The 27,095-nt window shown below is 43.9% G+C and overlaps 1 protein-coding gene across 2 annotated transcripts in view; it reads left to right on the top strand.

Annotated features, from left to right (window-relative positions):
- The window catches only part of CDYL (chromodomain Y like), a 171,456-nt gene that overhangs the window by 90,850 nt on the left and 53,511 nt on the right, over positions 1–27,095 (top strand). The window contains exon 2 of one of the 2 annotated variants that reach the window (XM_028122876.2): positions 9,570–10,236. In XM_028122876.2, coding sequence (XP_027978677.1) covers positions 9,570–10,236 — 667 coding nt within the window. The remainder of the gene's footprint in view (positions 1–9,569; positions 10,237–27,095) is intronic. The other variant, XM_028122875.2, reaches the window with a different exon arrangement.

Raw genomic sequence — 27,095 nt, forward strand, 5'->3', positions numbered from 1 at the left:
TTACTCAGAGCAGGTTGCTGGAGGGATAATTGACTTACTGTGTATACAGCCTGCAGACGGCCCTACTGTCAGAACCATAGAAAGGGCAGTAGGAAATTTGTCGCTGCCTTTCTCTGAAGTGAGCAGTAAAAATGCCTTGGCTGGAAGATAGTCAGCCTCAACTCACTAGTCAGGGTTGTATAAATGCTAGACTTACTCTGGATTTCCTCCTTGTGGGCCAAGACAGAGCTCGTGCAATTACTAATGCATCCTGTTGTACCTGTATTAATGCCCCAGAGCAAGAGGAAAAATCAATTCAGAAACCTAAGGAGAAAGCCATCTGGCTTTCTGAGATAGATCCTGAGAGTTTATGGGATTTGTTCAGCCAGCTGGGTCCAGGACACTGGAGGCATGGCTAAAGACAGGACTGCAGGGTAGCTCATTCTGATGCCTGGAGTCCTGCAGATAGTAGCTTTAATTAAATGTTGTATGAGACAAATTGAATGGATTTGGTCCCAGCCTCTAATGGTCAGATTGATCACAGCAGCTGATGGAGTGGTATACTCAGGAAAATTTGCCAGAAGCCAAGACACTGTGAATACAAGGGGTGGCTACTGTTGGGGGGACAGTTCTCAGGGGATCTCCGTATGCATTTTCCTCTGCATTTCTGTATGTCTTGGGAACAGAGACTGTGCATTTGTCCTTGGCTCTCTTCAGTAATGTTGGTATAGCAACAGTCTTGGAGATAAAAATAGTGTCTCCCTTCAGACCTTAGGGCAGATTTGCTTACAGCTTTGGATGATCATGTTAGGCCAGGTAGAATTCACCAGAGAAGCAGTCTGGTCCTGTGCTTTTTCTTTGTGGGGAGTTTTTGTTTTGGTTTGGTTTTTTTGTTTTGTTTTTGTTTTTTCACAAATTCAGTCTTTTTATTTGTTATAAATCTATTCAGATTTAGTTTCAGGGGTTTCTGTCTTTCCTGGAATTGCTCATTTCATCTAAGTTATCCAAATCATTGGCATACAGTTGTTCATTGTATTATAATTCTTTTTATTTCTGTGCTGTTGGTAGTTCCCTCTTTCATTCCTGATTTTAATAATTGGAGTGTTCTGTTTTTTCTTGATTAATATAACTAAAGTTTGGTCAATTTTGATCTTTTCAAGGAAACTTGGTTTGGTTTTGTTTTGTTTTTTATATTGCTTTTCTGTTCTTTGTTCCATGAACTTCTACTCTAATTCTCATTATTTTCTTCCTTTTGCATGCTTTGGGTTTAGTTTGCTCTTTTCCAGTGGTTTTTTTTTTTTTAAGATTTTATTTATTTGAGCAGAGGAGGAAGGACAGAGGAAGAGGGACAAACAGACACCATGCTGAGCACAGAGCTGGCCCCGGGCTCAATCCCAGAACCCCAAGACCATGACCTGAGCCGAAATCAAGAGTCTGACACTTAACTGACTGAGCCACCCAGGCCCCTCTTCCAGTGTCTTAAGGTGAATGGTTAGGCTACTGATTTGAAATTTTTCTTCTTTTTCAGTGTAGGCAATTTACAACTATAAATTTCCCTTTCATCACTGTATGTTGTGTTTTTGTATTTATCTTTTGGGATTTCCTAATTTCCCTTGTGATTTCTTCTTTGTCCCACAGTGGTGAATTTCTCAGATTTTTCTGTTAATTTTCATTTTCACTCAACTTTATTGGCAGTAAGACTGTATGACTTCAATCCCTTCAGATTTATTGAGGCTCATGTTATGGGCTGGCATATGGTCTATGCTGGGGAATGTTCCATGTGTGCTTAAGAAGAATTATATTCTGCTGTTGCTGGATAGAGAATTCCCTGGATGTCTGCTGGATCTCGCTTGTATATGGTGGTGTTCTGGACTTCTGTAACCTTGTTGATCTTCTGTTTACACTATCCATTACTGAATGTGGACAATGAAATCTCCAACTCTTACTGTTGAATTGTCATTTCTCTGCTTATTCTTTTGTCAGTTTTAGCTTCATGTATTTTGTTGGTTCTTATTAGATATGCTTGAAACAGTTACATATTTCTATATGTTACAGATCCAGCAGCACAATTGCATATGTGTTGTTTTATACAGTTGCTTTTTAAGTAAGAAGAATGCAGAAAAATATGCATTTTAAACTTTTAGAATTACATAATTATCTTTACCAGTCCTCTTTGGGTTTTTGTGTGTGAATTCTGGTTGATCTGTTTCCAGCCTGAAGAACTAACTTAGGTATTTTTTGTAAAGCAGGTCTGCAAGCAACAAATTTTGCTTTTATTTATCTGAGAGTATCTTTATTTTGTTTTCATTTTAGGAGAGGGGGTGGTTTGTACTCTTTTTTTACAGCAGTTTTAAGATTCACAGCAAAATGGAGCAGAAGGAACAGAGTGTTCCCATGTACTTCCTGCCCCTGTGCAAGAACAGCCTCCCCCACTATCATGAACATCCCCGACCAGAGTGGATGGTGCATTTGTTAAAACTGATGAAGCTGCACTGATGAGTCCTATCACACAAAGTCCATAGTTTACATTAGGGTTTACTCTTTGTGTTGTACATTCTGTGGGTTTTGACAAGTCTATAATGACATTTATCCACCATAATAGTATCATAGAAAATAATTTCACTGCCCTACACCTTTTCTGTGCTCTACCTCTTCATCCCTCTTTCCACAGTAACCCAAACACTGATCTTTTTACAGTCTCTATAGTGCTGCCTTTTCCAGAATTGTCAGACATTTAGAATCACACAGTATGTACCCTTTTCTGTTTTCAATTTTGTAAAAGAGCATTGCTGGATATAAGATTCTTCACTGACATGGTTTTCTTTTAGTACCTTGAATGTTGTCCCACTGCCTTTTTCTTCCATTATGTCTGATAAGAAGTTAGCTGTTAATCTTATTCAAATTCCCTTGTAACTGAGGAGTTATTTTCCTCTTTACCTGCTTCCAGGTTTTCTCTCTGCCCTGATTTTTGGTATTTTGACTACTACCTGTGTTTCTGGATCTCTGCATTTATCTTAAACTTGGGGGAAGTTTTCAGCCATTTTTACAAACATTTCTGCTGCTTCATCTCCTTGTGTTCCCCATTGCACAGATATTGGTGTGCAGATGCATGTCTCACATTTCTGTGGTTCCATCCATCTTTTCTTCAAGTTGATTGATTTTTCTGCCAATTCAGATCTGTTGAGCACTCAGAATTAAAAAGTATTTCCTTTCAGGGGCCCCTGGGTGGTTCAGTCTAACTGAGCATCTGACTCTTGATTTCAGCTCAGGTCATGATCTCAGAGTCGTGAGCTCGAACCCCATGTCAGGCTCCGCACTGGGCATGGAGCCTGCTTAACATTCTCTCTCTCTCTCCTTCTCCCTCTGCCTCAGCCCCACATCCTCTTAAAAAAAAAAAAAAAAAAAAAAAAAAAGTTTTTTCTTTCGGTCATTGTACATTTCAACTCGAGAATTTCCATTTGGTTCTTTTTGCATTTCTAGCTTGTTAATGATATTCTTTAAGGTAATACCGTCTTCTTACTTTACTTCTCTAAGTATGGTGTCCTTATTTGAAGTCTTTGCTGGTATCTCTCTTTTCCCAAGCAGTTCCTGTTGCCTGTTTTCCCCCAGTGTTGTATAGGCCACTTGATCATCCTTTGTGTTTTCATGTCTTGTAATTTTTTGAAAGCTGGACATTTTAGGGTATATATTGCAGCAGTTCTAGATATTGGTTTGTCTCTCCCCTCTCTGGGACTTACTTTTGTTGTTATTTGCTTGATGGTTTGTTTTGTGACTTGACTATTTTAGTGAAATCCATTACCCCTACTCTGTGAAGACTTCCATGGACTCCTCAGTGGGCACAGTCTTGAGCAAGTCCTGGAATAATAGTGCTTTCATAAGGCTCTCTTTGGCTATCTCCTTCCCTGGTTCTCTAAGCTGCTAGCTTTATTTGGTATTACACCTAGCCTGTTAGAATCAACTGATTACTGGTTAGCTACTCTCTTGTTTTGTTTTTTGTTTTTTTGTTTTACAATGTCTGGTACATTAATTGCTTAGCAGTCTGACCCAATTAATTTGGGTAGGAATAGTTTCTGAGACCAGTCTGAGATTTATACGTATCCTAGGGGGGGCTCTTATTAGCTGGCCTTCCCTGGTGACTGGGTGAGTTATGGTTTAGCTTGTTGCCCTTCATTATCATTTTCAAGAACATCCTTGGGTTTAAACTTACCCATACTCTGTCTCAAACAAAGTCATTTTATTTTGGGAAATAGTTCTTTTTTCTTATGGATTACCTCTCCCCCAGGGCAAAATCTCTGAACCACTAGTCTGGGTGCTGAGTAGAGTGGTAGCCTCTGATTTCTCAGCTTGCCTCTGCCAACATAAAACCTCTCCCTAAGAGTGACTCGGGGCAGAATTGGTCGCAGTCCCCAATATTTTTGCCCTGTTACCCCTGGGATAAAGCCTCCTTATGGATAGGGGTCAGGTAGAGGAAATGAGTCCCTGACCTCTCAGTCATACTCACAAGAGATTTTTACCTCTTCTACTTTGAGTGAAAGAGGAGAAATGCTGGTAGCCTATCTGTCCTAGTGACATTTGAGAAGACTTGATTGGTAGCCGAGAGAGGGAAGAGAAAGCCTGTATTCTTAGCTACACTCAGAGTGAGCTCCTGTCACACTAACTGGAGGGTAGGTGGGGAAAGAAGTGGGTTTTGGCTCAGATGCCATGAACTCTCTGTTCTTACCGAGTATTAGTAGACTTTCTTGAATAAATGTTCCTTCATTTGCTCTATGGCCTTAGGACAATTTCCAGAGACTTTAGGGTTTTGTGATTTTTTTTTTATGTTTTTTGGGGTTTTGGGGGGTTTTGTTTGTTTTGGGGTTTTTTTGGTAATAGTTTACCAGCTTTGCTTATTTGGTTGAAGAATGTGTTTACAGAGCTCATTTTATACTGCCATCCCAGAATTGGAACTCTACCTTTGCTTTTGAAGCATATTTTTTTTTAGATAAAGAATTCTGAGTTGACAGGTTTTTCCTTCAGTGCTTTAAATATGTTTCCTTTGTCTCCTGGCCCCCATTGTTGTGGTGCTGTCTGTGATGTCTTCTCCTCCTATCCTCTATTCACTGGTTAGTTGGTGTTACCCTTTGTCTTGGTTTGTTTAGATTTGATTGTGATGTCCATTAGTATGGTTTACGCTGAACACCTGCTTCCTTCCAAGAATCTGGAATTTTGACCCATGCTAGGCAGAGGATGCCTCTGTGGCCAGCCCCTAACACAAAACTCTTGGGCAGGAAGTCCTTAATGAGCTTCTTTGGTAGACAACATTTTGCATATGTTGTGACAACTTGTTGCTGGAGGAATGAAGCGCATCCTCTGTGACTCCCCTGGGAGAGGACCCTTGTAAGCCTGCGCTCGCTTTCCCTTGGACTTTCCCCCACATGCTTTTCCCTTTGTTCATTTTGCTTAGTGTCCTTTCACCGTGTTAAATCATAGCCATGAGTGAAACTGCATGCAGAGGCCTCGGAGTTCTAGTGAATCCTCAAACCTGGAGGTGGACTTGGGTGCCCCCAACACACCCATTGTTGTTTTCCACTAGCCTGTTGTAGTTCAGGAGTCCGACTGGGATTTGAGAGGGTTTATAATATTGTTTCAGGGGACTCCCCCCTTCTGTGGGGCCCTTCTGTCTGTGATCTCCACTAGATTTCTAGCACTCTATCAACTCCTGACTCGGACCTTCTGACCCCCAAAGCCTGGAAGACTGCACTTTTTTTTTTTTTTTTAAGATTTTATTTATTTATTTATTTATTTGAGAAAGAATGAGAGACAGCACAAGAGGGAAGAGGGTCAGAGGGAGAAGCAGACTCCCTGCTGAGCAGGGAGCCTGATGTGGGACTCGATCCCGGGACTCCAGGGTCATGACCTGAGCTGAGAGCAGTCGCTTAACCATCTGAGCCACCCAGGCGCCCTGGAAGACTGTACTTTCTCTGTGAGTCCTACCAGCAGCCAACCAGGGAGTGCAGAAGCCCTTGGGTTCCCTTGTTCAAAGCTCCAGTGTCTACCAGCTTTTGGTTTCTTTAGTGTTGTCAAATATTTATGTTTATATTACTCCTTTACTTCTTGCAGTGGAACTGTCTGCCTGTGTTTTTAATGGTTAACAAATGTTCTTAGTATTTCAGGCAACTTTTCTTAATAGTAAACACAACTCTCAAACGGCTGGTGAAACACTTATCTTCCTCATATAAAGAGCTGTTGCTTTTCAAAGGTCCTGTAGAATTCTTTGATAAAAGCAGGGTTTTTGTTTATTCATTTTTTCCATAGTGATGCTCTGTTGTTCCAAATTTTCCAGCCATTGGTGTAAGACCCAAACCTGAGAAAACCTTTCAGCATTTCTTGTGGTTTCAAAGTTATCCTGGCAGCCTGCTCCCACTGTTCTGGCTGGGAGGAATCATAACAAGTATCGCTGACAAGGTTATCGATGATAACACAATGTGCCAAACTTTTCCTACTGTATTTTGCAACTTTGGTCTTTTCCTATAAGCCAATATATTTGCATGCCTTGCCCTGATAAAATTTCTAGGCTATTTGGTATTTAATGTAGCAATAGCAGAGTTACTCTTTCTTCCTACTCATCCTGAGCTCTTTAACCAGTTTGGGCTTCTCTGTGGGTTTTTGTTTCTGTGTTAGGGAACCTTTGTCCATCCTTGTCTGGCTTCTGTGACTCTGTAGCACATTTCAGCACATTCCTGGGGCCACAGATATTAGGATGTGCTCTGAGGTAGGTGAAATGAATTAGGTGTTTGGAATGATCTTTTGATTAATTTCACAGTTTTGCAAACCATCAGAGGACATTGTAGTGTTAAGGAAAGCCTTGTCTGATTTGTGTCACTTCTTGGCTTTTTAGATTGAGTTTTAGAAGGAAATCCTAACAGAACTTTGGTCAGTTTACTGTGCCACAGGTAGTCAAGGCTATTGTGATTTGGATTCACCAGAATTTTACGGCACATGTGATTGTGGGTAACATAGCAAAACAATCTAGGTAATTTCGATAAGATTTTCATGCCTTTCTTCATTTTGTCTTGGGCTTTTAAGAATCTTAGTAGAACTTGTCTGCGGTTCTATACTTCTGTGTTAATAAGTTTGTTTTATATAAAATTCTTTGCATTGAAATTCTGTAACTAGAGGTGGATACCTGTGCATATACTTTGAAAAGACTGTTTACTGAAACTCGTTTTCAGAAACGGCTGTGTTAGCAAGGAGAGGAAGAACACAAGGGGAAGGGACCGAAAACCTGAAGGAAAATTTATTTATGTGTTTCTCTTGGAATCAAGGTTTTCCTCCCTCACCACCATAAAAGCTCTCTGGAAATAATTTTAGGCTTAATAGTACGGTCAAATATTTTTGAATCTGGGTAATGATGCCTTTTTTTGGGAGACTAATTTATTTTAGCCACTCAGACTAAGAATCAATAGGACTTTTCCTTTAAGCTTTCAAAGGGGGGAAGAAGGACATCTGTCAACTGTACTTCATGCTTCTGGACTGGAAATTGAGTTAGAAAGAAAACAAGTATTAAAATGTAGTTTCCTCTTAGGAGAGAATCTGTTTACACCTTGTCTTTAAAACTTTTAAACTATTTCTGCTATGAAATTGATTCATGTGGAATTTTCCAGAAATACGTCTTTTACTTATATTGAAATACTTAAGCCCTTATATAAAACTTTTCACAAGCAAAGGAGCAGGGGAAAAAAATCACTTTTAAAGTTTTCCATGCTATATTATGGACTGTGTGGACTTGCATATGCAGATCCAACATTAGTTATTAGATAATAATCTACAGAGATTATTAGTTATCTCTGTAGAGACCTGTTAGGCATGAAATCTGCCACCTGCTGAAACAAGTCCTTTCTTTACCCTTAGTCCTTTTTGCACGGAAGCAGTAATGTGTATTTAATTTTAGGCTTTTCTGTAGTTAAGGGCTTTAATTCCCTATATCCCAGGTAGACATATTGGAGAGTTTTTTTTGATGGGGGTGGATTTTGAGAGTGGGGGAAATGATGAGGTAAGGTATTCTCCCATTCTCCAAAAGTGTCTATTGTTGTACTCTAAATTACCTTCTGTTATTTTGGAATGTTGGAGAACTAGGTATACCATTATGGCATCTGACCTGACCTGTAGATTTGCCAGAAATTTATTGATGTTCTTGGTAATTAATGGGCTTAGACATTGAATCCTTAATTAAAGAGCTGCTCTGTGGCTGTAGGCCTCTCCCTGCAAGGTACAGAGATGCATGCTGCCGCCGGGGAAGCAGACTGATGGTTTTTATTTTAACTATAGAGAGGTTCCGACAGATTCTAAATATTTCCCCAATAACATGGGGTTATTATGTCAAATAGATTTTGTTCACGTGAGTCATCAAAGATCTCCCATTTACACTTAATGTGAAGGTAGTACATATGTCACAGTAACTATCTTTTATGGCAAATTCATAAATTAGTGAATTCATAAATTAGGTATGGGATATATTGATCATCAAATTCAAAGATTAGCAGCATCTTCCTTTGAAGATGTTAGTGTAAAATTAGGTTCAGGGACGCCTGGGTGGCTCAGTCGTTAAGTGTCTGCCTTCGGCTCAGGTCATGATCCCAGGGTCCTGGTATCGAGCCCCGCATCGGGCTCCCTGCTCGGCAGGAAGCCTGCTTCTCCCTCTCCCACTCCCCCTGCTTGTGTTCCCTCTCTCACTGTATCTCTCTCTGTCAAATAAATAAATAAAATCTTTAAAAAAAAATAAAATAATAAAATTAGTTCAAACCAATATTTGGAGGTAAATAAATAACTGACCATTCCAGACCATTTTGTTACTGATACAGCATCACATTCTCTATGGACCTTTCTCCGTTTTTTGTTTTTGTTTTGTTTTGTTTTTATTTGTCAGAGAGAGAGAGAGAGAGCACAAGCAGGGGGAGCAGTAGAGGGAGAGGGAGAAGCAGGCTCCTCACTGAGCAAGGAGCCCGATGTGGGACTTGATCCCAGGACCCTGGGATCATGACCCGAGCTGAAGGCAGATGCTTAACGACTGAGCCATCCAGGCATCCCAGACCTTTCTCCGTTTTAACCGAGTGCTTCTCACTGATACTTGCAATACTCACCGTTTCTTCCGTGAGCCAGTTCCACACGTCAGAGGCTCCGAGCCCTTTGTAGCTCGTGTTTACCACAGCCTAGCTAGTGCCCAAGGAGGGCCTGCCGTTGGTACCCTGAGGATGACCAGGCAGAAGGCTGCAGATGACTAGTCCTGTTCCAGCTGTAACTGAGAACCAACTCAGGCGGTCAGGGTCTGAGGTAAAAATAAAAACAGAGCCCCCTTTGAATCACAGTAAAATAGGCTACTTAATGTACATCCATGTATTCTGGGCATAAAATTTTAGCATCTTGTCTGACTTAATTTCAGGGAAATTGCTAAAATCCCCAATGTTCTGTTCATATGCTTTTTTCAGCTTAGGAAAGAGATGGTCATTTTCTTTATCTGTGGTTTTTATTATTTCTGATGCTTCCTTATGAAACTTGCCCCTTTTTTTCCCAGATAATACATTGACACCTCTTTCTTTTCTGTTTATAAACAGGTTGAAAGGATCGTTGACAAAAGGAAAAACAAAAAAGGGAAGATAGAATATCTGGTTCGGTGGAAAGGCTATGACAGTGAGGACGACACTTGGGAACCAGAGCAGCACCTTGTGAACTGTGAGGAATACATTCATGATTTTAACAGACGCCACACCGAAAAGCAGAAAGAAAGCACACTAACCAGAACAAATAGGACCTCTCCAAACAATGCCAGGAAACAGATCTCCAGATCCACCAACAGCAACTTTTCTAAGACCTCTCCTAAGTCACTAGTGATTGGCAAAGACCACGAGTCCAAAAACAGTCAGTTATTTGCTGCCAGCCAGAAGTTCAGGAAAAACACAGCTCCATCTCTCTCAAACCGGAAGAACATGGACCTAGCAAAATCAGGTATAAAGATACTTGTGCCTAAGAGTCCCATTAAGAGCAGGACCGCAGTGGACGGCTTTCAGAATGAGAGCCCTGAGAAACTGGACCCCGTCGAACAGGGTCAGGAGGACACAGTAGCACCAGAAGCAGCAGCCGAAAAGCCAGTCGGAGCCTTATTGGGCCCTGGTGCAGAGCGAGCTAGAATGGGGAGCAGGCCCCGAATACACCCATTAGTGCCTCAGGTGTCTGGCCCCGTGACTGCAGCCATGGCCACGGGATTAGCTGTTAACGGAAAAGGTGAGTGTCCAGGTGAGCTGCTCAGCAGGCAGCGGCCCTGTCGATGCCACGGGCTGTTTCTCAGCATGCTGGCGATTTTCTCAAGGTGTGTAGGCACCCCTTTCTTACATGTTGGTCTTACCCTAGAGGGCAGGCTGATGGAAGTCTGGGGAGGCTGTGGCCTGGAACCTCGGAGAGCCGGTGCAGCCTCTTTCTTTACTTGAAGCCTTCGGCATTTCTCTCTTCAGTCAGCACTAGCTGTCTCTGTTTAATTTGTATCCACAAACCGTCCCACCACATCGACTTGCTTTGAACAGTGGCTCCTCGCTCTAAATCCGTTACACGTGGTATTTTCCTTTATAGCAGGTTTCTTTGTGAACCTTCATACAACTTAGTATGTATAAAGTCTCAGGTTAAGGGTCCATCTGAATTTTCTAAATGTGACCAGTATTGATTAGAAGTCACGAGCCTTATTTTGCTGACGTATTTAAATAACTGGAAATGCCTTTCAGGTGAAGGTACCAGTCACCTAATAGAACCTACGGGACTTTCATTTGTTCATCTGTAATCATCAACTGTTCAGATCCCATTGTCCCTTTTTCAGAGTAGGAGTCCAGTCAGCAGGGGTGGGTATTTTCTGTTGTGTTTCGGCTCCTGGATTCTGCAGCTTAGTTGGTTGAGCCCTAGCCTCCCCAGTTCCTAAGACTGCACAGCTGGGATTAGCACAGACAGCCCCCTTCCCCTGACTGTCCCCATGCCTCGGCGAACCACCGATTTTTATAGAGTTCTATTAGGGGTTTCTCTGATGTGAGCCCCCCTAGTTTGGCCTCACTTTGGTCCCTGGTCATTTCTTACCTGCCATAGTTTTCTCATTGGTCTCCCTGCTTCCTGCCTGTTGATGGTTTCTGTCCATTTTCTGTAGTTCTTGGAGGGTGGTGGGGCAGGGGCATCCCTGTCAGCAGTCCGATCTGGCCACCATTGTTTTAGTTAGCAGGCCTGCTCCTGGTCTCTGCTTGGCCCTTACCGCTCTCAGCTCCCTCTCTTCCAGGAGCATCATGCCTCCCCTGTGCCTCGGTCCTCTCTGGAGCTCCCACTCTCCCTTCTGGTTCAGGACCCACGTGCTCCTGCATCCCCTGGTCTCATACGCCGTCCGTGTCCTCTGTGCTGCAGTGTTGTAATTTTATCTGTCTGAGTGTCCCCGCCAACTCACCCTTAGTGAAATAAAACAAAATGATGTTGGTTTGGAAGGAGGGGAGCTATTTCCCTTAAGGAGAACTGTTCACCTGAGACACTGCTCTATCCATCTTGTTGTGGTGCATCAGTGAGTTTTGGTTTAGACCTTTTGTGTAGCAGTGAAGAGGGAGGGATCTAAACTGAAATCTGGGGTTTCCCTTTGGACAATAAATTGCCATTTGGCTAGTATTTTTCAAATATTTTTTTTTAAAGATTTTATTTATTTATTTGAGAAAGAGAGAATGAGAGATAGAAAGCACGAGAGGGAGGAGGGTCAGAGGGAGAAGCAGACTCCCCTGCCGAGCAGGGAGCCCGATGTGGGACTCAATCCCGGGACTCCAGGATCCTGACCTGAGCCGAAGGCAGTCGCTTAACCAACTGAGCCACCCAGGCGCCCTGGCTAGTATTTTTCAGATAACACTTTACCCAAATGCTGCTTTTCTTCCTTACTCCAGAAGTTTCACCCTCACCTGGAACTTGTATGAGCTTGTTTATTACTGAGTTGACGTCGCAAATTGTTGGCCTGCTTCTTTTACCTCACTATAAATGAAGGATCATAGAGGCTCAGAGGCAGAAGAGATGATTAGCCATAGAATTGCGTGCTCTGTTTCACAAAGAGGGCAGTCGAGTCCATGGAGACTGTGGTGTTCAGAGAGAACTGAAGGCAGAGATGGAATCAGAACACGTTCCTTACTTCCTACTCCCGTGTTCTCAGCTTTGCTTGCTGCCTCCACTGGATGAGGAGAATCTACTTCTCTGTTGATGACTCAGGGCCAGGCACTCCGCTGGGCTGTGTGCAGCAGATAAGGGCTGGGTGTCTGCTGACTCCAGGGCTGCGGTTGGCAAGCCAGCCCATGGGCCAAGCCCAGCGCCCCGCCTGTTTCTATACAGTCCGCAAGCTAAGAATGGCTTTGACACTTTCTAATGTTTGAAAAAAAATCAAGAGGAATAATATGTAATGACATGTTGAAAATATAAGAAATCCAAATTTCTGTATCCATGAAGTTTTAGGGGTTTTTTTTTGTCTTATTTTGCTTTTTAGAGAGGGGAGAGACAGAGACTGTTTTTCTGTTTTTGGAGAGACAGAGATGGGGGTGGGGCAGAGGGAGAGAGACTCTTAAGCAGACTCCACGCCCAGTGTGGAGCCCAGAGCGGGGCTCCCTCTCACAACCCTGAGATCATGACCTGAGCCGAAATCAAGAGTCAGACGTTTAACCAACCGAGCTACCCAGGAGTCCCTCCATAAATAAAGTTTCATTGGAACACAGCCACATTCATTCATTGACTTTTGGTCTGTCGCTGCTTTCTAGTTACAAGGACAGAGTTGAATCATTATGACTGTGTAGCCTGCAAAGCTGAAAAAATTGGCAGTCTGGCCCTTTACAGAAAAAGTTTGCTAATCCTTGCTCTAGGAAGTCACAGTCCTAGGGCCGTATTTTTGGAAAGTAAGGGAACACAAAAGGCTTCAGAAGATCTGTGGTTCCACTTTGTCCACAATAGTTGTGTGTATATACACTTTTATGGGTGGCGTGGGGTCATGATTTTCAAAGCTTTTTTGACCCTAAAATTTCCACATTTTGTCTTTACCAAGTCGTGCAGGCTTGGCTGCCCTCAGCAAAGCCTCCTGTTTCGTATAAAAGGAGGGTAATGGCTTCTGTTTAAATAAGGAGTTAGTGGTTTCCTTTTTTATTCTTCTTCCCATTTTGAAAACATTTTTTCATGTCCATAAAGGTGGCTTTGGCTAAAACCACCAGGGATGCATAAACATAAATTCTTGAATTATTTTATCTTGTTCTGTGGAGTTAGATTCATTGATTAGGTTGGGAGTACCACTGTACGTGCAAAGCCCTCGTGACCTCCTTTCTCTCCTGGCCCTGAGTCCTATGTACTGTTGAGAATACTCTCTCCACTTAGAAGAATGGAAGCCACTCAGGAAGGTTTTTTAGGACAGTGGTAAGTAACATGGCCATGATCTAAATCAGGCTTGCAGATTAAAAGGGAAAAGAACCATCTCCTCTTCCCTCTGGAGCCTCCCATTGGAGTGTCCTTTCTAAATGAAATATGATGGCAAAAGCAAATGATGTCTTAGACAATATGGCCACCTGTGGGCAGATGCTTAAGTGGGGCAGTGCCTTTGCTTCTCCTTACCCTTTCCCTTTGTAGAAAGATGCTTTTGTTCCCTCCTCTGGAAAGTAAGCTCCAGGAAGGGATTTTGTTTTGCCAGGGCTAAAACCTACTATGTCCAGAGCAGTACCTGTGCATAGTGGGTGCTCTGCCAATGTTTGTGGAGGGAACAATTCAGGAGAATGGGTGCTCCCTGAAGACAAGGATTGTAGTAAGTTCTTTGTAGCCCTGTGGCTGGGTCACACTCAGTGTGAGGGAAGAAATGCTATTGAAGTGACCAAGTATGGAGGTGAGAAGTATAGGAACATTCTCCAAAACCTATTACTAGCCCTTGGGGTGTTTCTTTCCTGAGAGAGGGTACTGAAGCTGTGTCAGGCTATTGGTCCACACTCATAATTTCTTAAAGTAGTTGTTTGTTTTTACTTTCCACATCAATTTTAGGGCTACATAAGAAAACTGATTTGTTTTTTTAAAACTAATTGAAGCAGATACTTGTGGAGTCACTGGGAAATGAATCATCTTATTCAAAACATTAATCATGTGTGTATGAGGGATATTTTTGCCACCAAACACAACAGATATTTAAATATCTGTTAACCAAGAGAGTAAATGTTTCTGGAGAATTTTAACACACACGATTGCTTTTACAGAATAACCATATGTATATTTGGTTTGTAACTGTTTTAAGTATGAAACAAAGGTTTAAAAAGATGACTATATTGTTTCAGAAATATGAAAAATTTTAAAGCCTAGGTGATATGGTTGTCTTCTTTATATTAATAAGTTAATGATAGTATTTTCTTGGTCTTTTAATTGCCTAACAAATTAATCCTACAAAAGAAGCAACTGCTTTTAAAAACTGGATTATTGTTACTTTGTTCTTTTATGAACTCAAATATATAATTGTTCATCGTTTGACAAGTATGATACTTGAGAAAACACTGTTAACACACTTTTTAAAAAAATGAGGCCTTAAACCCCATCAGTGTTACTGCGTAGGGTTGCTGCCAGGGATTAAGCCAAAGCCAGCAGATTCAGGAAGAAAGTGAAGAGGTACCTTAACATACCACAAGTCTTTCATCCCGTGAGCATTTCCATCCAGGGAGGCTCCTGGGAGAAATTGTTCAGGAAAATTTGGTTTTTTCTGAGGAGCTGGAGTGTAAATTCCCCTTAGTAAGAATATGAAGCTGATCATCTGTCTCCCTTCTCTGTTATTATCGGGGAAGTTGTTGTTCCAAATCAGTAGCTCCACCCACACAAGAGGCCCATGGTCCCCTAGGGCCATTTATGATTGATGTGCTGAGATTAGAAGTTAGCTCCAGGGAAAGTTAAGAAATCAGGAGACCAGTGGCAGGAGCTGCTCAGCAGGCCCCAACAGGAGAAGTCTACCCGGAAAAAGAGCACAGTTGAAGCTGTCCCTAGCAAGCAGTCCATTGACCATGCCAGTGAGGGGTTGATCACAAAGGACTTGCATTGGAAACCAACAAACATTTTCTGGAGCCTGTTGTAAAATGGGTTCCATGCTGGATACTTCCGTGTGTCTTATCTCACCGGGAACAAACCTACTTATACGTAGAAAGATTACAGAAGCTAAAATTGAACCAAAGTGGAGTCAAGTTTTGAGGCAAGCAGATAGCAGCTCTGCGCCGCACAAAGCGGTGACTGGGGTGCCTCAGGCAGAATGATGTGGTGGCCCAGACAAGATTGTTCCTTCTTCGTGAGGGGGAGTTCAGTGGGCTGCAGAACTCTTCTCTGCTTAAGCATCGAATGGCGTTTTAGGCACAAAGCTCTTCGAGAAGATCTACTCATCCAGCAGCAGTCTGTTAGCGTAAAAAGTTGGTCACCTCCAGGAATCTTTGAGGACATACCAACCATAATCGTTTCATTTTAAAAAGTTAAAAATGGGCACCTCTTTGCCACTGATGTAGAGCCAAGGCCTTTAAAGAATGGGGTACTTTGCTTTGCCATTTGTTTGGTGAGTCAAGCCCTTTTCTTTGGGTATGGATCCATGGACTAGAGTTCGGTTGTGTGGGAAGTGCATCCATAACACAGCATCTGCTGTTGCCATTGCAGATTTCGTTGAGTGGAGCAGAAACTTAAGTGCTTACAAATCTGAGTGTACAGTCCTGGAAAATTTTTTTCATTTTTCCCATTTCCTCACTTATACCTGATTCAACAATTATTTTCACTTAGAGCCTTTCCAGAGCATTAGACATCATTTCCCTTGAGGCCACAGCTCACCTCTTGTAATCATATCTCCGATCTTATGTAAAAATGATTAAATATGATAACCCGTTCAGCTGGCTTAAGTTCAGGGGATAAAGCCAGCCTGCTCCTGACCAGCACATATCCCAGCAGGAGCAACACTGGCCTGCTACCAGAGGACACCCCCCAGCCCCTACATTTCCAGGGTCTGATGGCATTGTTCAGAGGTGATGAGGGCTTGGGGGAGGGGGTGACCCAGCGAACCTACTTCAGAGCCGTTGTGACTGTTTAGTTTTCTCTTTTCATCTCCACTCTCTTGAGTATTTCTTCCTATACCAGTGGTTCTCAAAGCGTGGTGCCCCAAGCAGCCGCGACAGGGGGACTCTGGGGGTCTGTTAGAAATGCAGGTTCCCAGCCAAGCCCCCCTCACGCCTCCTGAATTGCAGTGTCCCCTGGGCTCAGCAGCCTATTTCCCACAAGCCCTCCGGGTGGCTCTGGTACTTGCCAAAGTGTCGCAACGACCCCCCTGTACCATGCTTTATTTTAAATTTGGTTTTCTAGAGCAAGATGGGACATAAATAAAAACACTACTAAATTCTTCTGTTTATAGTATATTTTAAGATTTCTTATGGTTAGATCCTATTCTCTCGTGAGATTGCTTGTTAGCCTTAGTATATCTTGATTTAAAATTGTCTTCGGGCTTTTGTGATTTGGTTTAATAAATATTTATAATTAGAAGTTTTAAATGGCAGGAAAGCATTATAAAATAAAGCATCTCAAAGAAGAAAAGAAAAATAGAAGCACCCCCCCAAGCCCCGCCTCCTCCTTTCCAGAGAGAGAGAACTGCTGTTAACGGTTTTTTCCTTCCAGAAATTTTGTAAACATGCATATTTTTTAAATACATCAGTGAGTTCATACTTGTCATACAGCTCTCCAACTTAGGCTTTTGTTTTTAATTTTGATATATCTTGGATATATTTTCATATCCACACAAGTAGCCCTACCTCATTCCTCTAACATGTTTGTGGCTATTTATTGTGCGAGTATATAGCCTACGTACCTGCTCCCCCTCCCCCAATTCAGTGTCCGTATTTCTCAGCAGGGGGCGCTTTGGCATTTGGGCCTGGATGCTTACCGGTTTAGCATCCTGGGCCCTGCCCTTAAGATGCTGGTAATGGCCTCAGGCATCGTGACAGATTGCTTTGTCCTTCCCATCCACCTGCGCCGGGCTTGTGTCTGGGTGCATCCACTATGTGAGAACCTCAGCGTAGACATTAAGAATTTTTTTTACACACAGATGAATACATTTTATCAGTGTTGCAACAGCAGAAATGTTAATGCACCTCCTGTCTTAAACCTGAGTAATCCATAAATACTATGAATTTTTATGCAAGTAGTTTAGAAGTACGTTGAGCCTAATAGGAAAGTTTACCATTACCGCCTCCCCAAGGGGAACATTAATAGTTTGACAGCTTTCCTTTCAGACCTTGTACATATTTATACTCTTTGATATGGAATCATACTATATACATCGTTCTGGTATCTGCCTCTTTCGTTTAACATCATGTTGTGGAGAGCTTTCTATTTTAAGACATAGATCTCTACCTCTTTTGAAGTTTTAAACTTGATTTTTGTCTTTTTGGTTGCAATTTCATATTTATGGAGAAGTTTCAAAATCAGTCCAAGAAGAACCCATAGGCTTCATCCACGCTCCCCAGTTGTCCACGTTCAGCCTCACTCACTGACGTCCTCCCTCCTGCAGGTGTGCGTCTGTCCATGTGCTCACATGTGTGCATGTGCGTGTGCGTGCCCCCTGCACCCCCCTCCCACCTGTGTGAGCCTTAGCTGGACACTTGCTGCTGTCAACAAGAGGCCAGGGCTATAATGAAGATTCTGCTAGATGCTGCCAAATTGCTCTCTAAGCAAGCTGTAAAGATTGTGAGTGCCCATTTTCCTATTATTCTTAATCAACTTCTAAATACCTGTCAGATATTTAAAGTAGAAGATGGTATCTCCTTGTTTTAATTTTAAAATGTGGAAGTTCTGGTTTCACAGGTTAGAATTATTTGCATTTATTTTTCTGTTAATTCCCTTTATATATCTTGCCTCTTGAGGGGGGGGACATAGTCGTTCAACCTTTTCAAACTGTGAAGACTTTGTGAACATGTGTGTCCTCCTCGCCCAAGGACCACACTGATCACGCGTGTTGGGGCCAGAAAGTACATCCTTTCAACAGGAGCATTTCAGAAGAGCTCACTGACTTTGGCTCTCCCAGCACCCACTCCAGGACGATAACTTCCATGCCAGGGGTTAGAACGAATAGTGCCATCGAGTCCCCACCCTAGGGGATTTACAACAGTTTAATGAGAAAACCTCAGATTAATTTGCATTAATCTTACGGTTCCTGCTCAGGTTCAAATATACTAAAGTGTATTTTATTAACTTGGAGTTTTATAGTTTAAAAGAAATTTGGGTTCTTTAGGTCATATGTCAGAAAAGAATCTTGACTACAGTTCCTGCTCCTTTTGAACTTTATAACTGGCACAGGGGCAGAATAAAAACAAGTCACTGATTCAAGTGAAATTCCCTTTTTGAAAATATTTGCTCTTGTTAGCACCTGCTGGTGAGGACCGAATACCTGTTACAAATCTCACTTGTCTCTGGGCACCTGGGTGGCTCAGTCGGTTAAGCATCTGCCTTCAGCTCAGGTCATGATCCCGGGGTCCTGGGATGGAGCCCAATGTTGGGCTTTCTGCTCAGCAGGGAGTCTGCTTCTCCCTCTGTCCCTCCCGCTGCTTGTGCTCACTTGGTCACACTGGTGAAAGGGATTTTTTATAAGCCTCATTCATAGTGTTGCCAGTACTCTCTTAGTTGAGACTTTCTCTCTCTCTCTCTCTCGACTGAAACTGACTCAAATTGGCTTCAACAAACAAGCAAACAAAAGTGCCATCTGTTGACTCAAGTGAGCAAGATCCAGGCTTAGGTGGCTCCATTGCCTAGGAAGTAACCAAGCCCCAGCCCTTCTCTCCACCTCTAGGCTTCATTCAGGCAAACCCATCCCACGGGGAAGGCAGATGCTATCTACAGTTCTAGCTGGCATCCCAACCCTCACAGCAAACCAGGCAGAAAAGAGTTTCTCTTACCCAGAAGTTCCAAGAGAGGAGATCGGCTTCCTCCAAACTCTGGTTACCCAAGCACAACCCAGGACGATTACCAGTCGGAGTGGAAGAGACTGAACTCCTGACAGTCTTGACACAATTAAGATTACCCTTAAAATACAACAGTGCTTTTCTAAGTTACAGAATATCATGAGTGTTAAATATGGAATAGTAAATGAATAGTAATTTCAATTCATGTTTTAGCTTTTGGGCAGTCCTCTCAAACCGTACGTGATCTTCTTCTCCCAGTACACCCAGATGTTGCTCACCATGAGACTGAGCTCTGTGTTCACCTTTTCGTTTTCTGTTTTTGTGTGTCATTGTGTGTTGTTCTTCCTTCATAGCTATTAGAGTCCTGTGTTTGAAGCGGGGGGAGACTGGGTGCTGTGTCTGTCTCGTAAGTTGGTGTGTCACCTTTTCCAAGGCAGTGACATTTTTCATTACAAATGAGGAAAGGCTATGTTTGAGTCAGTTTATTAGGGACCTCTTAAAAGAAGACCCTACAGAGTGCTGTTCCCCAAGGTGCTTTTGCTTCGGGTGGAGTCTTAAGCAGCTTGGACACCTAGGCTATGTAGAGGAGCACTGATTCTTTAGGGGAATCGCCAAAAAAGTAAAATCTGGCGGAAGAGATCCAGAAAAAGATCCAGAACAGACAAATTCAATAAAACTTTAGATGGTAGAATGGGAAAGCACTGTAGCAAACATTGTCATCTTTAGAATCTTTGACATTGTCTAGTCCCGTTGTTTACATATAATAGGTGCTAAATTAACATTTGTATGTGAGCGAGTGAGTTGTCAGAGCAGTTTTCTTCACTTCTGCTTTCGTCATTAGTGTTTGTCTTCTAAAAAAGGCTCTGTGTGAAAAAGAATGAGGTTTGTGGGGGTGGTTGGGAGAAATTGCTGAGGAAGTAAGAGCCGGGGCAAGTTTTGAGCTTGCTTGCAAATATGGAATGATGTGTAATTCTTGGAGCTGGAAAAACTCAAGAAAACATCTGTAGGTTAATGGTGTAGAACATCTTTTAAAAATATCAGTGAATAATTTTGCTCTCTATGACAGTATCCAGGAGGCAGCTTTATGGGTAATAAGTAGGGCCCCTCACCCAGATTTATGCACTTCCAGAGCTCAGTGTCACTAGAATGAGCTTCAGACCACTAGAGCCTTTCCAGTGCCTTAGGTTTTTGGTCATTTTAAGATGAAAATAACCTCGCTGTGTGATTCTGTGCGTTTCCTCTTTGTCATTCCCAAGCTACAGCCTCTAAGAAAGCCCTGCAGCCTCTCTCTATAATTCTTCCCAGTTGAACTGCCTCTTCCCCTTTCTCATCTGCGCCTAACTTAGTAGCACCCCTGCAGTGCTCATAGCTGCGTCTTCCTCAAGTTCAACCTCCTGAAGGAGGACTTCCCGTTCACCTTCCTGCCCTCCCTGAAACCAGACACCTGCCCTGCTCACGGGTCCTCCGCCTTCCCTCACAGTCTCTGGAGTGGAGAGCGTTCATCCTCCTCCAGACCTAGATGAACACCCTGCCCTGTTGAGGCCTGTGTTTTCTGACTCCTTCCTCCCCCCCTTACTGTCCGTTTCACTGACCTCTTGGTCCTCTGTCAGCATTCCCCAGAAGACAGGCTTTAGGGTCCCACCCTTCCTTGTCACCCCAGAGGACTGATCTCCACGTGGAAGCCACGACAGCCACATCACTCATCCTGGTGGCAGCTAGCGTTTACTGTGTCCCTGCGTCCCTGGGTTCACTCCATGCGTGTGTTGCTGCTCACCCCAGCTGGGACTGGTGAGTGATGCCCATTTTACTGATCACGCCAGGCTGAAAGACGGGAAGGACTAGAACTCATGAGCACCTTTTCTTCAGGGTTCCACTTGTCTCCACCCTGATTCTGATTTTCCTTTTAGGCCACACTTGTGGGACATTTCGTTCAGGATTGCCTGCTCTTTTCCTTTCCCACCCACCCCCAGTGTGGCTCCTGCCACACTGCAGGGGCTCTTGGTCCCCGGGCCACGGTCACTCTAGGCCACTCCCCGCCACATTTAATATGAGCGCCATGTCGTTTTTGCTTTCATTTTAATTGTGGCAGCAAACACATACACCTGACGTTACCGTCTTAAACATCTTTAAATGCATAGTTCAGAAACATTACAAGTGTATTCACATTGCTGTGCTCCTGGGCTCGATCACATTTTCACCTGACACAGTTGAAACTCTACCCTTTAAACACTAATGCTCCCTCCTGTCTCCCCCACATCCCAGCAAACACCATTCCTCTTTCTGTTTCTGTGGTTTTGACTACGTCGGATAGGCTTATATCACTTCGGGATGTCCTGGAGCTTCATCCATGTTGAAGCCTGGTACAGGATTTCCCTCTTTTTGAAGGCTGTGTAATATTCCATGGCGTGTATAAACCACATTTTCTTTATGCGTTCATCTGTCAGCTGATGTGGGGTTGCGTCCACCTCTTGGCTGTTGTGAATAATGCTGCAATGAATATGGCTGCAATAAATATCTCTTCAAGACCTGGCTTTGAATTCTTCTGGATAAATACCCACAAGTGGAGCTGTAGGATCATATGGTAATTCTGTTTTTGATTTTGGGGTGCCTCCATACTGTTTTCTGTAGCAGCTGCACCATGTTACTTTCCTGCCACACTTTACATCCTCACCCCAGTACTTGTTTCTGGAACACTACTACTTTTTGTACACCTTTTATCTCTCTGGGTATTTCTTTTCCCAGTCACCTTTGTGGCTGTTCTTCTGCCCCCCCTTTAAGAGGCACAGCCCCCAAGACTGCTTGCTGGGCACATGCGCACAAGGATATCTATTTGGTGCACAGGGCCTTTGGGAGGATGCTGACGGCAACAGCTGAGGCCAAGGGCCATCCGCTGGGGGTTCCAGCTGCCCTGCCCACCCCCCCACTGCCTAAGCACTAAGGTCCTTCTTCCCAGTCAAGGTCAGCAGGCTGCTCCATTCCCCTGAGCTCCTCTGCTTCCACATGTCCTTTTAAGTAGAGTTGACATGCTCCTCTTTTTTTTTTTTTCTTTAAAGTAATCTCTACCCCCGTCATGGGGCTTGAACTCATGACCCCAAGATCGAGTCGCATGCTCCACCAGCTGAGCCAGCCAGGCACCCTGACACGTTCCTCTTTACAGCTCTGTCCCCAGAGGTTTCTCCTCCTTGCCTCGCAGTAGGTGGCCACCAAATGTGGGAGGTGGATAAAGCCTTCTCTTCCTTCGTGGCTCATCCTAACGTGTCTTCATAATTACTGTTTTTCTGATGTTACTGAATTTCAAAGTTACCATTTTAACTGTGTATTAAGAATAATACAATATTGTTTTATCTGGGCAAAATCTAGTTAAGGAATTCATTCAACTTCACTGAACAAATGCAGTAATAAAAGAATGCGCTGTGTACTGTAAAACGTATACAACTGCTTGCCGTTATCTGAGTGTTTGGGGACAAGAGGCTTCTAATTTACTTTCTCCCTAGGAGCCTGGGTTCCCTACGGCTCTCGGGTCACCCCACCTCTCCCACTTCTCAGGGGCTCTGTAGGGGCTTTGGCCCCTACAACTGTGCTTGCTTCATGTTACGTGGCTCCAAGCGTGCTTGCTGGCTCCTGATTAACTGTCTTCTGTGACTTTGAGTTCCTGAAATAGTTTTTCCTCTGGTTTTAAGGCACATTTTAAACCTTGCTTTGAATTTCTGAGTGAATACGTTCCATGCCATTCTCTGACCATCACAGCCTCTGCACAGGGGTTTCTGGAAGGTCCCTGCCTTGTTATCAGGCACTTAGTGAGCGTTTGCTGTGTGCCAGGCTCCATGCTGGATGCTGATCATCCAGAGCCCAGTGAACGACAGCCCCTGACTTCTAGGAGCTCATAGCTTGGTAGGACCGGTGTCCGTGAAAGAGCCTTTGTTTCTGACTCTAGGGATCCATTTGAATGGCATTGCAGTTGACAGGAAGTAGCAATACTGGTAAAACTGCCTCCCTGCTGAAGTCAAGGGTGAAATGGTCCAGAGTGCACAGAGCCATAGTGTGCTCTTGGCCAGGCCACGGTGCTGAAAGTCCAGCCTGAGGGTTATAGGCAACATTCCTTAAGGCAAGAGCAGTACACCAGACTACTGAAAAGGAGATTATAATAAACCAATCCTTGTGCAGACCTGTTCTTGCTGAAACGATGACATCTAATGAGATAAACTATCTCTATAAAAAAGTGATTACCCTCATGTAATAAATACCCATCTCCCCTAGTGGTAAGGATCTAATGTAACTGCCTCTTGGTCTAGGACCATAAACAGGCTCTGCCAAGGCATTCAAAATACGAAATATTAAGAAAACACTTTAAATCTTAACCTCCGGGGTATTTTTTCCTCCGGGTTATTTTCCAAACCGTGTATTTGCACTTCCGTTCTCCATGCCACCGCCCTCCCCACCTTTTGGGGATATGAGCCTTTATCATCCGTTTATTTATGATAACATCAGGTCTGCCCTTCCTACTTCATTATTTAAGAGTTGACTCTGCTTAAAATATTTTTTTAATAGGAACATACTAGGCTCTCAGAATACCTGAAAACAACCTCCTTTCTGCCCAGTTATCTCCATCATGGCCCGCTCTAATTTTTGTCTGCAGTTTAAGTTCTTATTTATGTATGTGCAGCTGAGGGTGGGAAGTGCGCTGTCAGGGAAAAGATGTAAATCTGTTCCCACCGTAGAGCCGCAGCTTGGACTTAGGACCGTCTTAGACACTTGGAGTTCAGCTGTGCGCTGTAGATGGCCCCCTCCACCTCTGTGCTGAGAAGGAGTTGTCACAAAGTCCATGCTCTGAAATAGTGGCAGTAATCCCTAGCAGGTCTCCTCAGCCCCCAGGTCATCCACTGTGCCCCTGCCAGCCTGAGACGCACCACCCACCCCAGATTACCTGAATTTCAGAAGTAGATGTTGGATAAAAATAGTAGCCCCGGGGCGCCTGGGCAGCTCAGTCATTAAGCGTCTCCCTGCGGCTCGTGATCCCGGGGTCCTGGGATCAAGCCCTGCGTCGGGCTCCCTGCTCGGCGGGAAGCCTGCTTCTCCCTCCCCCACTCCCCCTGCTTGTGTTCCCTCTCTCGCTGTGTCTCTCTCTGTCAAAAAATAAATAAAATCTTTAAAAAAAAAAAAAAATAGCCCCATTAGCATGGCTATAAAAATGATGTGTATCACAGTCTCTTAATGAAGCCAGTTTAAATGACTGGGATACTAACCTGAGTTTCTGTCTTCTCAGTCCCCTTGAGACTTGATTAAGAATATTAAACCCTCTGGAGTCCTTGGTGACCTAAGTGCTGTCTTAATCACTCTTCGACAGCTCAGTGTCTACGTGTCAGACACCTCACGCTGAAGACCCCCGTCCTCAGACTCACAGGACCGTTTCTAGTGTTAACAGTCACTGTCCTGGGAATCCTGTGTCTCTGTGGTGGTTGGAGCCTTAAAAAAAACTTAGTGGGTTCTAATTAAATTTTAAAGTCAAATAGTAAGATGACATGGTGTATGAGAAGGCGAACGCTCAATTTTAATTAAGTTTTATATTGCTAACGGAGGGAGGGTTCTGCATTTTATCCAGTAAATGACACTGCCTGTCGTCTGGATATGCAGGGTGACTTTTATTAAATGTAACACACATCGTTACCGGAAGCCCTTAAACTGGACAGAGATTGTTTATCGTCTTGCTGATACAGTTTTAAATTATGTATTCTGTGTTAGTATCATAATTGTAGCACTTTCTTCTTTGGATGACACTTTTCAGCAAAACTTGGTAGCTATTTCTTATACTTGGCATTCCCTGTGAAGGTTAAATGCCATTTTGGTTTTGTGGGAACACTGTGCAAATGTAATGTGAACATTAGGCACATGATTACGGGGGCTCACGCTGTTTAATTGCCGTGTTGCCAGAGAGCTGAGTGAGGTCTGCCAGCATCGTCACCTCATGTCTTCCCAGCAGCGGCTCACATGTAGGACCACACAGCCCACACCAGCCTTGGAACAGGTGACGTCTCACCCAGAGTGTGGCTTTGGAGACACTGTTTCTGATTCCTAGAATTCCAATTGTTTTATGGGCTCTGAAGGGAAAGTGGGACGCATGCCCCCTTTTCCCATCACACGTGTGTGCTCCGCGGTTTCAGGCGAAGCTCACCCGATGGGGCAGGATGGCCTCAGCTTTATAACAGCAAGTGAGGAGGAGTGGCGTAAGAGGAGTCTCAGTCTGGTTTTTGTTTTGTTTGGGGAAGGAGGGGTTGCCCTAGTGAATTTTCCACTTGCAAAGTAATCCCGTTTTCACGAGGGATTTTCTGATATGCATTTAATGAGCAGTTGCACACCGGGTTTTCTGCTGCTTTCATCTGGGTAATCCTGTGACCGCCTAGCGTGGCACCCTGCCATGATCTCCAGAGTTGCTCGCGTTACTGAGTATAACCAGTCCACGTTAGAAACGGGAGCTTGAGTAAGTCCGAGGGTGGCCCCTGAGAGCCTGATTACCAGAGGGACGGCATGTCCCCAGGATGCCCTACACAGAAAGCAGGGGCTCCTGGAAAATGCAGAAAAAGCAGTGGCAGTTCCGGTATCTGTTTCCTTGATTTCTGGAAGAATTGAAAGAAAAGCTGACTACTGGAACTTGGCTCAAGGACAGTTTTGAAGTAGTCCTCGATGCTCAAAACTGGATTCTAAAATTTCAGGTTTTTGCTGTATATTTCGAGTCTGCTGTGTTCGGTCAGTTCTCTATCTTGACCTTTGAGGTAGCTTTTGTCCTCATCTGTAAAATGATGCATTAAATGTTTTCTCTTGAGCCCATGCATTTCAGCATGTGATTCTAATCTTCAGCCAAAATGTCTGTCAAGTGAGTGGTCCATGCTATGGTGTGGTTCTGTCTTGAGCTCTGAGTCCCCTGCCACCCTGGTAGGTATCCCTAATTGAAAAGACACACAAACGCCCCTGCCTGTTGTCAAGGGGTCCAAGGGCCATCATTCTTCAGTGTGCACAGGGTGTGGACCCCTCTCAAGGCCAAACACTTGGAGCACCCTTGAGAAAATACTTCTACCCCAGTTGGAGGAATATTGTGTTGAGAGTCCCTGCATCTCTCAGTCCTGGCTACATGTTAGGAATGAATACCTGGGCTTACTGGCAGAGATGGATGTCGCCCCTCCTCAGGGATTGTCATGGAAGGCTGGCTCAGAATCACAGCTGAGGAAGGCGATCCTTGGCAACAGCCTGATGACACCTGTTGGGAACGGAGCCTGAAAGCCCCATGGTGGGAGTCCCATCAGTCCTTGTAGATGATCACGAGGGTGAAAGCATAGGATTTAAAAATTGTTCACTGCATAGACTCGTAGTATGTCCTCAGACCCTAGTTTGAGAAATGGTCATCTGGACTAAAGCTGGATATTTGTCTTAAAAATTTGCTTTAGGAGATATGTAATTTCGGTGTAGTTTGCTTAGCCTTTCACTTGGCAGATTGAGCTAGCTGCTTAGTGACAACACCCCAGGAGAGCCACTCGGGCAGCTCTTGAGGCTGGTCTTGTGCCATGGGCCAGCATTGCACAACCTCAGGCACTTGTCTTCCCGTGGTGGCCCCTGCGCGTGGCACATGCTGGAATTGTGGACCAGCTGGCCTTCCTCCTTGGCTCCCCAAGGTTGCAGGATCTGATTCCTGAAGCATAAAACCCTCTGTTACTTTTGAGCTATTACTTAAAAGACAGTGCCTGACCTGTGAGCTTACCATGGTCTTTCCTCGTTTTTCCCTCTCCATCCATAAAAAAGTGAAACTTTACTTCTGATGGGGCCACCAGGAGCCCACACAGCCTTTTAACATTTTGACCCACCGTAAATCTTCCAACCCGCAGCTTTTCCATCCACACGGAAATGTGCTGTGTGTGTCTTTAACTAATACCGTGACACTTTCTTTAGGGGGGTCGCCTTTCAGGGCACGTGGTCACATTCTGTGTCTGTCTAGATGCCCAGTTCTTTACTGGGTTCTGCTCACCTGATTAATCCACAAAGGGTTCTGTGCCTTAAATGACAGATACAGGCCCGTGCACAGAGTGTTAGAGTATGCATGAGCAAACTTAACCACCCCAGACACACCCCACTCCTCACCACCCGGAGCCGCGAGAGGCTCTCAGTCGTCTGAAAACATTTGTC

This window comes from Eumetopias jubatus, unplaced genomic scaffold (assembly GCF_037043125.1).
Source record: "Eumetopias jubatus isolate StellerSeaLion01/CBP00866 unplaced genomic scaffold, mEumJub1_p1.0 scaffold_6, whole genome shotgun sequence".
Lineage (NCBI taxonomy): Eukaryota > Metazoa > Chordata > Mammalia > Carnivora > Otariidae > Eumetopias > Eumetopias jubatus.